The sequence below is a fragment of the Juglans regia genome, chromosome 5 (assembly GCF_001411555.2).
Source record: "Juglans regia cultivar Chandler chromosome 5, Walnut 2.0, whole genome shotgun sequence".
Taxonomy (NCBI): Eukaryota; Viridiplantae; Streptophyta; class Magnoliopsida; order Fagales; family Juglandaceae; genus Juglans; species Juglans regia.
Genome location: NC_049905.1, coordinates 13,869,524 through 13,884,324, shown reverse-complemented (window position 1 = coordinate 13,884,324; position 14,801 = coordinate 13,869,524). Strand labels below are relative to the sequence as shown.

The window sequence follows — 14,801 nt, the reverse complement described above, 5'->3', positions numbered from 1 at the left end:
ATCCTTTAAAGAGAAAGCAAATAAAAGAAGTCTAATAAATTCATCAGTAGTGGCTTTATTGATAAAAGTAATGCAGGCCAACTCAAAATTTGTCAGTTACTGATAAAAAATCTCAGAATCCATCCCTTGGAACTGAGGTATCACTGACATTATGCCATGTTTAATAGAAAAATTAGGTGCGTCATAAGGTAAAATAATGCATGATGGTGTAGTGGTGCGAGTGGGCTGCAAATAATCGCTAAAAGTGTGTGGTGCAGGTGTAGGCATGGTTTGTTCAATTTTAATGTCATCTTCTGTAGAAAAAAATAGAAGAACTATCTATCTCTAAACTGTGTATATACTACTCTCAGTGCTCGATATAACTCTAAGCAACCTATTTGAATTGTCTCTCACCCATGACATAAAACATCAATCCAAATAGCATAAGCAAGGTTTAAGCAACTGAGTAGTAGGTGACAATTGAAATGTGTAATCAGAGATAAGATAGTGAAAGAAACATTTGAGATAAAAATAAAAATAAAAATAACGAGTTTAAATTTACGTCAAGCAATTAATCCCCGACAATGGTGTAAAAAACTTGACTCACTAAAAAATAAGTAGCACGAAGGTTGTGCCAAGTGTAAGAGGATGTCGCGTAATAATTAGGAATAAATTTCTAAATTGTCTCCTCAGGGAAAATTGCTTAAAATCAAACTCGTTTAAAATGGTGAAAATATTCACAAAGAGAAACTAAAAGTTGTGGTATGTGCAATAAATGGAAGAATGCAACTGGAATAAAAAGGGCACTAGTCATGGACTAGATTCATATTTTTAGATTTTTTGAGTGTCGAAATGAAATATAAGAGACTAACAAATTGAAATTAACAATCAAGGAACCAAATAAGCTAATTAAACAATCTCAATTAATAAGAAAATTAATTAATAAAACCAAAATTAATTAAGTCCTAATTAACCTAATATGCAATAGAACTAAAAGATTAACAAAACTAAACTAAGAACTAAGCTAAATTAGATAATAATTAATACAATATGACCTGAAAATTGAAAAGTCTCAAAATCAAAATTCTAGGATTCATTCTTGTATTTAAATCATAAATTCTCAAAATCAATCTATAACAATTGTAATGCCTATTTAATGGAAGATTAAAGAAGCAAGAAAAATAACTAACATTAAGTAAATAAACAGCAAATAAAATGCCAAAAGGTATAAGCCAAATATCTCAAAAATACATTATAAACTTTAAACTAAAATTAAATAAATAGTAAAGTAGAAAGTGCAAGCCAAATTAATGGAGATAGAGGAGGCTGAGCAGCGACAGTTGGACCCTTCAAGGTTCTTCAACGTGCAGTGCTCTCTATTCGTGTTTGTCCAAAAAAAAAGCAAGAAGAAAAAAATATATCGGGTCCCCCTGTGCCTTTTTGCGTCTTCAAACCCAAGTGTAAAGCCCCAGAGCCCTCTATTCATTCAAAACTGAAAAAGCCTTTATTTTTTATTTTTTTTCGCACGGCATACGTCCATTTCTTTCTTTTTCCTTTCCCGTGTGTGTTGCCCGACATGTGTTTTGAGAGAGAACCAAAAGAGTTTTGCCTTGCTTCCGTCCAAACACCAAGAGAAAAAATGTTGGGTCTCGCGTGCATGTGTGGCTTTAGAAAAACCAATACAAAAACATGCTATTCTCATCTCATCATTACAATTTTTTTAAATTTCCACACAAAATAAAATAAACAAATCAACTTTTTCAAATTTTAAAATAAAAATAAAAATAATAAATATATTGTAACAATATTTTATTCAATTTTTTAACTTTAATATCAATTCATTTCATCTCATCTCTGAAGACAAACGAGGCCTTATTTTTACCTTTCTATTTTTTCATGCTTTGCATTTCTTGGCCTGAAAAAGAATATAGAAATCAGAAAAAAATAAAATAAAAAGAGGAATAGAACATAAAAAAATGTGTTGTGCATGTGAAGAAAATATTTTCCAATTAAATCATAAGTTATAAAATTAAGCATAAATTATGCTTTAAATCAATTTAAATTACAACTCGGATTTATGCATCTTAACAATTTTTTCATCTAAAATCAATAATAATGTAATGAAATAATAAATATATGGGTTCTAGACGTATAAAATATACAATAATTCATCTCAATCAAAGCTCTTCTATATTCTATCACAAATACGTAAAATTAGTGATTATATAAACAATTTAAATCATACGATATCTTATGAAATGGTGAGAATATTATTATTTCAACTATATTTCGAGACTATCAAGTAATTAATTAACTCACATTTTTCTTATTAATCCTCGTGGGGACAAATTTTCTATGTTGAAGCTAATTAAAAGACGAGAAAAACATTTATTCCATGGTGAATCGTTTTTACACTGTTTATGATGTTAGTATTATTGTAGTACTGTTAATTGAAAATAAAGTTTAACTAAATAATGTCCTGGTGGCGTAATTTGGAACGTCCATGAATCACGCTATGAACAGGGCTCGGTGCTTCAATATTCTTCTTTATTAATGGAATTGAAGACTTCGGGTCCTTACGTGCGGTGGTTGCAACATCATTTTCTTTACAGTAACACTCAGTTGTATAGTATTTAATCGGAGTTGAGTCTTCTAGAGTTTCTACTGAACTTATCTCAACTCATCAGGCTTCGTTTGGAATTTAAAATTATCTCAACTCATCATTACAATTTTTTCAAATTCAAATATAAAATATAATAAACAATTTAACTTTTTTAAATCTTAAAATAATAATAATAATAAATAATAATATTCTAATAATATTTTATCATCTTAACTTAACTCAACTCAACTCAGTTCAACATCTAAATGCATCCTAAAGTGTTAAGAACGATAAGTGAAAAAAATAAAAAATAGAATCATTTATACATATAATATAAGATTTACGTAGTTCGACAATATATCCACTTCTACAAAATTGTAAAAAATTTTAGTTTTGATGATAGCAAAAGAAACACGGAAGTATATAAGAATACAATGCAAATAATCCCTAATCCATAGGATCGGATCTAAGGCAAAAATGGGTCAAAAGGCCACCTATTGGCCGAAGCCTTCACTCCATGGCTCAATCATCCTTGAAAATTCATTAAAAACTCGAAACAAATCTTTATCAGAACAGGTCATCATCAATCGGGCCCGCCTACAAATAAAAACTGATTCTACAATAAAAGTCCCAACGAAAAGTTTAGAATGCGAAAGAAATAGACATGTGAAGTACTCTATAATATTTATTGAATATTTAATATTATTTAGAAAATTATTTGAATAATTATAAATATTGTAAAATAAAACTTAACTATTCATCTCATCAATCCTATCTAATCTATCACAGATGATAAAGGTGTGAAAGTAATGCCATGTTGCTAGGGGCTTTGGCCAACGGTATTTTAAGGTTGCAACTTATTATTTTTAATATATTTAAATTTTCAACTGAATCAAATGGAGCACGAAATTAATCTTTTAGCAATTTTGTTATATACAGTCATTTTTACGTATTTTTTACGCACTACATAAATGTGATGGAACTCAACATTTATTTTATATTAAAAAAAAGTGACGCAACCAATCAAATTTATGAAGTGCACAAGGAGTACATAAAAGTAATTGAGAAGTTTGAATCTTCAGTTTCCTATAATAAGCTCTCCGCTTGTGTCTCATCTGCCCTTACTCGTGTATGTGAGCAAAATAGAACAATTATCTCACTGCAAAAGTTTCATCATTATTTTGCGATGATGAAACAATAATCTATGCTTGGTTTTAGAAGATTCATTGGATTAATGGTGAACTTTTACAATTTAGGAATGTTAAAATTCTCATAAAGTTTCGTGTGGATGCTAAGAAAGATGAGACTGTAAAATAAAATATAAATAAAGTTATTCATGTGAATTTGAGCCGGAGTTAGGAGCTACTACCTGTGGCCATCTGCTCTTCCCTTAATGCACTGAAACCCAAACATGCAGAACCTAAGTTCAAAGTAATTAATTACAGCTTTAGTGACAGGTGAAAGTTCAAACATGCTGGTTCTTTGTACATAGTATGCTAACAAATCCTTCGAACAGAGAACATATACTAACTGGTAAAGAAAAATAAAAAAAACCAACTGCTAAAGATAAACTTTTAGAAAAAAAAAAAGATAAGAAAATGGTGATACGTTGGAAAAAGTAAGCCAGACCAAGCACACCGATGCCTTTTTCTATTGGGGTGGGTGGGTTCTAGATCAGGTTATATCATATGATCCAATGAATGCTACAGCATATTCTGTGTGCCTTTGCATCCGGAAAAAGTAATTAGATGAATCATACTGATTGATGTTGTTTAGCTGACCATGCATTTGGAACAAAAATGCAAATAGAAACAGCCAAAAAAAAGGGTAATTGTCTTCTTACATTGTCCTTAGTGTATTTTAAAAGTGAACATATATATATATATATTTATATATATAATTGAAATGGGTCTATATAAGGGTAGTTACTTTGAGAAGTGATGCCAATGCAACTTGGTTAAAGTTCTAATTTTGGGGGTCTATTTTCGTTTCCCTAGCTCAGAGGTTTTAGAAATCAGGTTGCCATGACAAGTGCTTCTTTAGTCTCAGCGGCTGCCCGCAGGTAATATAGAGAATTTTCAGATTCTTCGAAAATTGTATCGTATTAACAATTTGACTAAATTAGACTATATGTTAAGGACACTTTCTCTTAGATCTGTATTTTCTCCTTTTAAGTAGTTTAGCTTTTATGCTATTCCGACAGTCATGAACTATGTGTTACATTAACGTTTGTAATAAGATGATCTTGTGAATCTAAGGACATATTTAGATAATGAGATAAAATGAATTCTATGAAGAGAAAACCTAGAGATCAGCCTATCTGTTTTTAGAAGAAAACCAATCCTCCAATAGAAACCCACCATGTAAGCATTTTATCACTATTACCATGCATTTGCCTACACCTGAACACCCGTGTCTCGCTTTCTTCCTATTCGAACCCAAACCCATCCTCAACGCACTCCATCCCAACCCAAACTTGATGACACTCCACTCATCCACGACGGCAAAGAACACGACAACTACCCCTCAAAAGAGCTTCATCTCACAAACCCACCCTCCCAGAGCCCCATCGACGAACTCACTATGACCCTAGCAACCAAGAACACGCTCTTCCGATCGACATGGTGGCAACCCCTATCTCGCTTAATATTGGGATTACGTTTACATTCCCAATTTGAAGTTCTTTGAGTGGATAAGATGGCATCTCTCCACTTCCACTTCAATCTACCTGCTTTTAGTGAAATCGGAGGCGGTTGAGCTTCATTCTCCATTTCTTCTCCTCCATCAGTTTCTTTCAAGTAATTTTTTTTCTTTTTTCTTTTTTTAACTAGAAAGCTTTTGTGGATTTGATACTCTGTTGTGTGGAAGTATCAAGAAGTCAAACTCATTTTGTATTGTTACTGTTTCTTGTTAATTTGTATTGGTTACTGTTGTTGATGATTTTTCCTCACATAGTTGGGTTTGGTCTAAAGGTGGGGCATTTGCTTTTGATGCTATATATGTTGATGGATTGTGTTTGTTATTTCCATGAACTGGATTGTGTTTGGATTATTTTGTAGGGGAAGGCTCTTTAGTTGCAAGGGTAGAAGGGGTTTGTTCGCAGGGAAAAATGTTTTTGTTTAGATGGGTTTTAATCAAGTTTAAAATGAACAGATGATGAGTTTTTGTTATTTCCTAAACTTTCTTACGTGTCTTTACATAAGTAGAGGGCTGTTTTTTTCACATCTTCAGATGGGCTGGTCTAAAGCGTTTATCTTTTATGAATAGTAGTAAAATAATTTTTAAATAGTAATGAAATGGTTTGAATTAAGATTTTTTTATTGAGTTTTGAAAAAGAAGACAAAAATAAGTTGAATAAATTATTATAAAGTTAAAAAGTTGTTTGAGTATAATTTTTTTAATATTATTTTTATTTTGAAATTTAAAAAAGTTGTATTATTTTTTGCATTTCGTTTAGAAATTTGGAAAAATTATAATAATTAGATGAAAAAGTTAAATATTTGAAATTATTATTATTATTATTATTTTTTTTTTTTGTGTTTGAATGATATTTAAAAATTCAATTTAAAATTTTTTTGAAATAAGATGAGAATTTCGATTCTTATCTAAATTGCCAAACAACCCTAAAAAGTCTTAGGTCTTTGTTTGTTTTTACAACTATTTTCATCTCATTTTATCTAATTATTACAACTTTTTCAAATTCTCACATAAAATAAAATAAAAATTTTAACTTTTTAAAATTTTTAAAAAAAATAATATTAAAAATATATATTCTAACATTATTTTATTCAACTTTTAACTTTTATTTAAATTCATATCATCTTATTTTATCGATAAAAATAAACAAACCCTTGGATGCGACAAAATATAATAGGAAAATGCTGTCTTTTCCTAATTAAAATCCTCAAGCATAGAAAAAGGAAGATTTGTTTTCACGAAGAATCGTATTTTCAGATCTGTAACCCTTACATCGGATCAGTTGTATCCTGTAAATGTACTAATCACTCAACCACTGATTAAGGCTGCGTTTGGTAAGAGCACTGATATTGAACTAGTCAAATATCAATCATATCTAAATTTTGACTAAATGTTTTTAAAATTAGTTATATTGAACTAGTCAAATCACTTCAATAGTCAAATATTAATCATATCTAAATTTTGACTAAATGTTTTTAAAATTAGTTATATTGAACTAGTCAAATCACTTCAAATCAAATTATTAGCTACAATAAATGGAAAACAAAAATCATATTTGGTGAGTTACTATTCACCAATCAAAATAATATTTTATTAAAAAGTATTCAATTTCTCTTCCTTTTTCTTTATTTCTTCTTCATGTTAAATAATTTGTTTGGATAGTAAAAATTAAATTATTAATTAATATATAAAGTGTATTTGAAAAATATAAAAAAAAAAATTAAATTAAATTATTAAAATATATAATATTATATTATTATTTTAATTTTGAAATGACTAATCTAATGTAGATTAACTTCTTCAAAGAAGTTTTAGCCAAAATTTGAACTTGACAATGACTAGGCAGTCATTGCCAATGCTAAGTAGGCTGTCTTTGACAAATAATTATTTTATTATTATTTGTTATTATTTTATTATTATTCACATATCATCTTAAACATCCTAATATTCAGACGTAGCCTAGAATGTTTTTTGCTAATAGAGTCTAGACCCCTTTGTTCGTGGACTAGATTTTTCTTTTTTAATCTCAACCTTCTTATATAATTTATATTCTTGCAATTTATATTTAATGTTATATTACATACAGTAAAGATGGGTATAATCTGATTGCGGTTGCGTTAAGAATCTTAAAAAATGGTTAAACTATCTTTAAAATTTTTTAATTATAAAATTAATTTATTTGTGTTACATATTAAATTACTTTTTAATCTCATATAAACTAATTCCCAAACAACCTCAAAATTAAAATCCTCAAGTTCGGATAATAACTCGACCTGCATAATTTTCCTATTGTCACAGGCTAGAAGGGAAAGTGGCAGTAATCACTGGTGGAGCAAGTGGCATTGGGGAGTCTACAGCAAGACTCTTCTCCAAACATGGAGCTAAAGTTGTTATTGCAGACATCCAAGATGACTTGGGTCATTCTGTCTGCAAAGATCTAAACTCTAAATCCACATCCTTCGTCCATTGTGATGTTAGCAAGGAAATAGATGTGGAAAATGCAATTAACTTTGCTGTTTCCAAGTTTGGAAAGCTTGACATTATGTTCAACAATGCTGGTGTTGGTGGAGTTGCCAAACCAAACATCCTTGACAACACCAAGGCTGAGTTTGAGCAAGTAATTGGTGTTAATCTAGTTGGTGCCTTCCTTGGAACCAAACATGCAGCTCGTGTCATGGTCCCGGCTCGTCGTGGCAGCATTATTACAACTGCTAGTGTTTGCTCTACTGTAGGAGGGAGTGCATCGCATGCCTACACGAGCTCCAAGCATGGCGTGGTGGGATTAATGAGAAACACAGCAGTGGAACTTGGACAGTTTGGCATTCGTGTGAACTGTGTATCACCTTATCTAGTTGCTACACCATTGGCAAAGGATTTCTTCAAACTTGATGACAATGGAGTATACAGTGTTTATTCCAACCTTAAAGGCACTCTCCTCAAACCAGAAGATGTGGCTGAAGCTGCTCTTTATTTGGGAAGTGATGAGTCAAAGTTTGTGAGTGGACACAATCTTTTGCTAGATGGAGGCTTCACCATTACCAATCTAGGCTTTTCCATGTTTGTACCAAAGTTTTGAATTCTGTTTCGGTGACCATTCTGGTTAAGGTACTGGAACAGGATATTTCGATACCGATACGTTTTGCCATAACGTTTCGAGATAGACATTATATGAATAAATTATATATAATAATAACTATATTCTAAAATAAATGAAAAAAAAATGCTTTGTATTTCTTGAGAGAAAGAAAAAATGAAAAGAAATTCATTTATCTTTATTCTTTTATTTTTCCTTAAAACTTACCAAAGTAAAAAAATTTCAGATATCGCATTCCTATTTAAATCAATCAATAACCACCTCAAAAATAAATAGTATCAATGTGCATAAGTTCTATTCCAATGTGCATAAAGAGTAGGGTCCAGTTTTGATACAATTATGTGTAAAATATAAATCCATAGTAGAATGACAAATTGACAACCCAAGATTCGTATAATCAAACTAGAGCATGGGAGATAAACTATTCATCACTTCCAAATAGAAATAAACAAAAAATTTTTTTTTTAATTAATACTAGGTAGTGGTAGGTGCTTTCAAAAAATAAATATGAAGATACAAAATTTATTTTAAAGAAGGGGATACCCAATGCCCACAATGACGTTAAAGAAAGGGATCTGGGAATCAGGATTCTGGGGTCGTCGACTCGTTGGAGCTGCGCCGTTGGCTGTGGAGATCGACTGCTGTGGAACGATGTTGGCGTCGTTGTGGAGGAGCTGTGGCTGTATCAATGGAGATTGGATCTGCACGTTTTTTTCATTGAGATTGGACTTGGAGAGCTGCGGGCCATCAACTATCAATGGGAAGAAATAGAATCGCGATACACTGCAGAATGACTAAATTAGTATTTTATTCGATTAAAATATTGTTTCAGGCCCAACCCTCACTTTTCTCTCCCTCTTCTCTCTGTTTTCTCTCTGTATCGAACGATTGTCTCTCCGTTCTTGGGTCTCTTGAGTCCCTTTCCTAGTTGGTTCCTGTCATCCCAGGGTTGTGCGATTTCCCCCCCCCCCTCTCTCTCTCTCTCTCTCTCTCTGAGAGCTTGGCTCAAAAACATTCAACAACACTCTCGGTTTGGGTTTCCTTCGCACGATTGGTGCTGGCTAGCTTTTTGAGGAAAGAGCGGTTGTTTTAGAAGTTCGGGAATGTGAGGATGGTTGTGAGTTAGAGCGAATCTGGTTACGTATCGAGGGCCCCCTATGGTGAGCAATACTTTTCACCCAGCGACAATCTTGTTGAGTAAGGGAACTTAAAAACTCGATGCTATTTGAATTTTGGGTTTTGCCACTATCGATAAGCTCTATTTGGGTATAAATTAAGTTGCTTTGTGTTGGCTCTTTAACTTGTGAAATGGGTATGACTTTGTGTATTTTTTCTTAAAAAAATTGAGTGCACGTCTTCAAGAGTAGAAAACATACAGTTATATTTGGGTGATGGATTTTTCTTAATTTCGTGTTTGTGCATTTTTGTGGGAGTCAAGTAGTTTTTGGTGCTGTTTATCCTTGAATTTACTATGTACATAATTTCTTATTTCCCGTTTTTGGCTTATTACCCATTAGAGGTGTGTTTAATTTTGCAATTTCAAAGTTATTTTCCCAAAAGCTGAATAGATCATTGTGTCTAATTATAGCACTGTTTTTATTAATTTGACTAATGTATTTGGAAAATTGTTATAAAAAAATTATGCTAGTCTAGGAATTACTCTCCATTGCCACTTTCTGATGCATTCAATTTGTGACTTCTTTTCTATATCACAGATCTACTTCATACATTGTCAGCTATTCAAAGAAACCTTAATTTATTGAGCATACAAGTGACATTGGCTAGAAGGAGTATTTGACCAATCATTTTTCTTTTGTCAATTTTTTTTAATTTTGGTTGCATTAGTTCAAAAGCAGTACAATAATTGTCTGCATAATTGAATAAAACTTTGTTTAAAAGGTGCAAATCCTTCGAAATCCACAGATATCAGAGAGCCAAGCCTATTGTAATTGATCGTTTGTATAACTTGCGTAAATCAAAATGATTATGTTCTATTATATGAACGAGCCTATAAACCCTTGCAATATGCAGATTGTTGTGTATGTTGTGTATGAGGGAGAAATATTTAGAGAGATACCATATTTTATAGTGGAGAAACTCGAAACGGTTTATAGGACGGTTTATTTGACGAAACAATATAAATGTTGAAATAATGCCTTTGGATGGAGACTTGAATCGGTTTATATATTTATATGTAAGAAAATAAATGAAACTTAAAAGTTACAACAACTCATAATGAAACATTGATTTTAAAAGGATTATCGCTCTATAAACATAACACTTCAAGTTTAATTGGTAGAATAAAATACAAAACAATATAAATGATGAATTAATGCTTTTCGATGAAGTCTTGAATTGGTTTATATCTTTATATGTAATAAAAGAAATGAAACTTAAAAGTTGAAATGGTTCATAATGAAACATTACTTTTAAAATGTTTACCGCTTCATAAACATAACATTTCTAATTTAATGGGTAGAATGCCTACTTTTATGAGTAGAATGCCACGTTATAATTATATGACTCCGCTTTTATATATAGTAATAGATTTTAGTTATTTTTGCATTTCAAAGAGGCATAATGTACTGTAACAAACCCTTCCCGTAGGCCATAAGTGTCACGTGTTTTTCATAAAATAAACCCGGCAAGAGATCTCACATTTTAATAAATAAAATTAGGATTTATTTTGTAGAAAAATGTCTAATAAAAAGTATTTCAAAAATATTAAATGAATAAACTGAATAAAATTTATATAATTTTATTCTAGAAGGTCTGAAACTAAATCAACTGCTCTTTCTAATCTTGGCCTGCCTGTTTGTATTCATCATCCTCATCTAGGTGATTAAAAACATGAAAATAAACTAAAATGAATCGAAGACTCAGCAAAAAATCAATTACAATGTATACATAATAAATATAATGTTTTCATAAAAGTTTTCATATTGAGAGCTTAAAATTCATGACTATTCATACCGATGATTATGCTATGCTTGACTAATTTATTTGAATTAACTGACTGATTTGACTTAACTAACTAATCTGACTGGTCAACACACTTAACTCTATGTGCGCGTTTGTGCACCGGCCCCACATCTCGTAGCCGAGAGGGGAGCTGCTGATAGTATTTTGGCATACTATGGTGGACCACACTTGAATCTGTGGCTTGCACAACCTGAAACTGAGCTGCATTGGTACCATTCATTTGAATGACTATCTAATTAACTGATCTTATCTTATCTTGCACTTGAACTTAAGATAGCTTACGTGTCTTATACACATGAGATGCATGACATAATACATATATAATTACAATTTTTGAATTTGAACATGATGCGGAATGATATGATCGTATGCTATACTGGATGACATATTTGCATATGACATTAGTGGTGCATAAATAATGGCTGTCAATGAATTGATTTGAATAATACTTATATATAAGCTGAACTGTGATGATCTTAATTCGTGATCAAATTACTTACCTTGATGCACTTCTTCTTGAATCTCACTTCGTAGCTTGTCACCTATACGTAGTATTAACTATCACTAATTCTGTCTAGGAACAACATGTACTAATATCCTACTTAATTAAATTCATAATCTAAAAAATAGTTGAATAAATCCTGATATTTTAAATTACTTAAATACTAATAACTTATTATAATTTAGTAGAATACTTGTGCTATTTTAAATAGGTCATAAAAAAACCCCAATTCTTAAAATATATTTCCTTTCTTAACAAAATTATTCAAAACTCATAACATATTCCTTAGTTTTTCTATTTAAGATGCAATATAATAATTTTATTAAAATTCCTATTAAATAGACAAAAGAAATATTAACTAAAATATTAAGCTCAATAATATACTTTAAAATATATTTTTAATTCTTTAAACAATTCATTATAAAAATGAGCATTTGACTGAAATATTTATTTAAATAAAAACTTACATTTAAAATGTTAAGCTCAACCCAACAACAAATAAAGTACTCAAGCCCACATGAGGAAATCAGAAGCTCTTGGCCGGATGGGCTTAAGGCCCCGAGGCCCATTAAAATCCTACGGGTAGTTCATAACACAGGGCTCGGGGGTTTACGCATCAAGAGTCAAGGGCAACTTTGAAATCTTATTTAACACTGGCATTAAATTGGAACTTAAAAACAAACACAACTTATATAATGAAGAGAAACAGAGGCTCGGGTGAGTGGCGTGCGATACAAGGCCGAAACTCACTGAGGGAGGGAGATTGAGGCAATGGCAGTTCTGGGGTGGCTGGAAGTGGCCGGCGACTCGAATGGATTCCTGGGCAAGGTGGTGCGACACCGTAAGAGAAGAGAGAGAGAAAGAGAGAACTGAATTGATTACTGAAAACGAGAGAGAGGGAGAATGGCGGACGGCTCTGGCTTACCGGGATGGGGTGGGTGTGTGGGGTTGTGTTGGTCGGCTCTTTATGTGGCCGTGGAGAGGTGGTCCGTCGCTCCATGAGGTGGTTGACGGTGGGCTGATCAGAACACTCGAGGCCTCTTTTGGTTGTTGACGGTGGAGAGACGTGGCTGGCCGTTGGCTTACGGTGGCTGTCCAAGGCGTCGACATATTCTGGGTAATGGTGGTTGGCGATGGTGGACAACTGGTTGTTGGGATGGAGGCTGCGGTGGCTATTGGAGAACAAGGCTCATAGTTGGGAGCTTGCAGGGGATTCGTTACGTGGTTTAAAAGGTTCTGTGTTTAAAACAGAGGCTTTGTGGGTTTATATAGAGGGAAAATGAACGTTTGCTGATAGGATTTTAGAGTTACCGATGATCAACTAGGAGGTAAGAACGAAGATGGGATTAGGATTATCCAATCAAAATATAAGAATGAGGCTTATGGGTGGAGATAGGGAGAAATAATGTTCAATTTCAAAACAAAACTCTAATGGCTATTGCAAAAAATAATCGGGTCATAAAAAAATATCAATAATAAAATGATAATAATCTTATTAAAATGAACAATGTAAAATTTGATGATGATGATGATGATAATTTATAATAGTTATATAAAAAGTACATAAAATTTATATTATGGCCTAATCTTAAGATCGGATTGTTACATATACATTTAGGGACCCAAATAATTTTGAAAATTTAGAGCATGCTGCCTTTAGTTCAAAACCTATTTTTATGTGTTTAAGGGCTTCTAACAGTTACTTCCATGCTATATTTGGTTCCAAATATGAACTTCGTTCTTATGAGAATGCAAACATGATATTAGAATTTGATACAAATGTTTGTCCCTCAGATTTTGAAATGGTTATCCTCACTTTTTTTTGTACACCAGATCCTAGTTTTTACCTTTTAGTTAATCATGGTGTATGGTCATTGATTTCTTCAGATTCCGCTAGGATGATGCTCTCCCAGCCTTTTGTAGAGTTTTGTTTATGGGATGGGACAACCTCAGAGGGTAGTCCTCATGTATTATGCCAACTTTCTTTCTTCACCTGAAGGGTATTTCCATACAGTTATCTGCAATGCATTGGAGTTCCTGAATACTACTATAAACCAAGACCTCCACTTCGTATTGTGGGACAATCCTCCCAAACAACACCATATTTTCTCACTAACAAGGACTATCAAGGATGGTAGACAGTAATGCCCCGTTGCTAGGAAATTTGGTAGGAATAAGATTGATTCTAAGCCTTTGGGTTGCAATGTTGATGGATTTGTGCTTGGTAGATGGTTTAATCATCAATGAAATGTGAATATGACTGTTCCACAACAGATCATAGCAAACACCACTGAACTCAGGCCAGGTCCAAATTCTGTTGAAAGGCTCAAACGCCACCATCAGGGTTTGGATAGATAGTGAGATGAGATGAGTTGAGTTGAGTTGAAATGAAAGTTGAATAAAATATTATTAGAATATTATTTTTTAATATTATTGTTATTTTTAGATTTGAAAAAGTTGAATTGTTTATTGTATTTTGTTTAGAAGTTTGAAAAAATTATAATGATTAAATGAGATGAGATTAGATGAGTTGAAAGTGTTTCATTATCCAAGCCACCCCTTAAATGACCATTGAGAATATGGTTGTTTAAACAATAATTTAATTATAATTTGATTATTAATTAACATATGATCCGTAGAGTTGCAAAATATAACAAAAAATAATTAAATAAAAAAATAAAAACTATTAAATTAATGATATTTTATTATTATTTTGACTAAAAATAGATAATTTAATGTGTGAATAGATTTTAAATATAATAGATAAAATACAAAATATATGATATTAGCCAAATTTTAAATTTGACTTTACCTATTCCCATGCTAATTAGCATGGAAAATTCTACTCATCATCTATATATATTATATATTATATATATTTTTTTATCTTATTAAATATATGATGTATGAATGATGAGTTGAATAATTTAATTAATTTAAGAAAA

At 31.7% G+C, this 14,801-nt stretch overlaps 1 protein-coding gene and 1 pseudogene across 1 annotated transcript; both read left to right on the top strand.

Annotated features, from left to right (window-relative positions):
• Nucleotides 1-4,605: 4,605 nt before the first annotated feature.
• On the top strand, nt 4,606-8,354 carry LOC108997790 (secoisolariciresinol dehydrogenase-like). The gene is made up of 2 exons (XM_018974166.2): nt 4,606-4,643; nt 7,577-8,354. Exons 1-2 carry the CDS (start codon nt 4,606-4,608, stop codon nt 8,352-8,354), a joined length of 816 nt encoding a protein of 271 aa, XP_018829711.1.
• A 573-nt stretch (nt 8,355-8,927) lies between these two features.
• On the top strand, nt 8,928-14,214 carry LOC118348435 (annotated as a pseudogene).
• Nucleotides 14,215-14,801: the final 587 nt, after the last annotated feature.

Coding starts and splice junctions, on each gene's coding strand:
- LOC108997790 (XM_018974166.2), top strand. CDS start 4,606: ATGACAAGTGCTTCTTTAGTCTCAGCGGCTGCCCGCAG. Junction 4,644..7,576: donor GTCTCAGCGGCTGCCCGCAG/GTAATATAGAGA, acceptor CTATTGTCACAG/GCTAGAAGGGAAAGTGGCAG.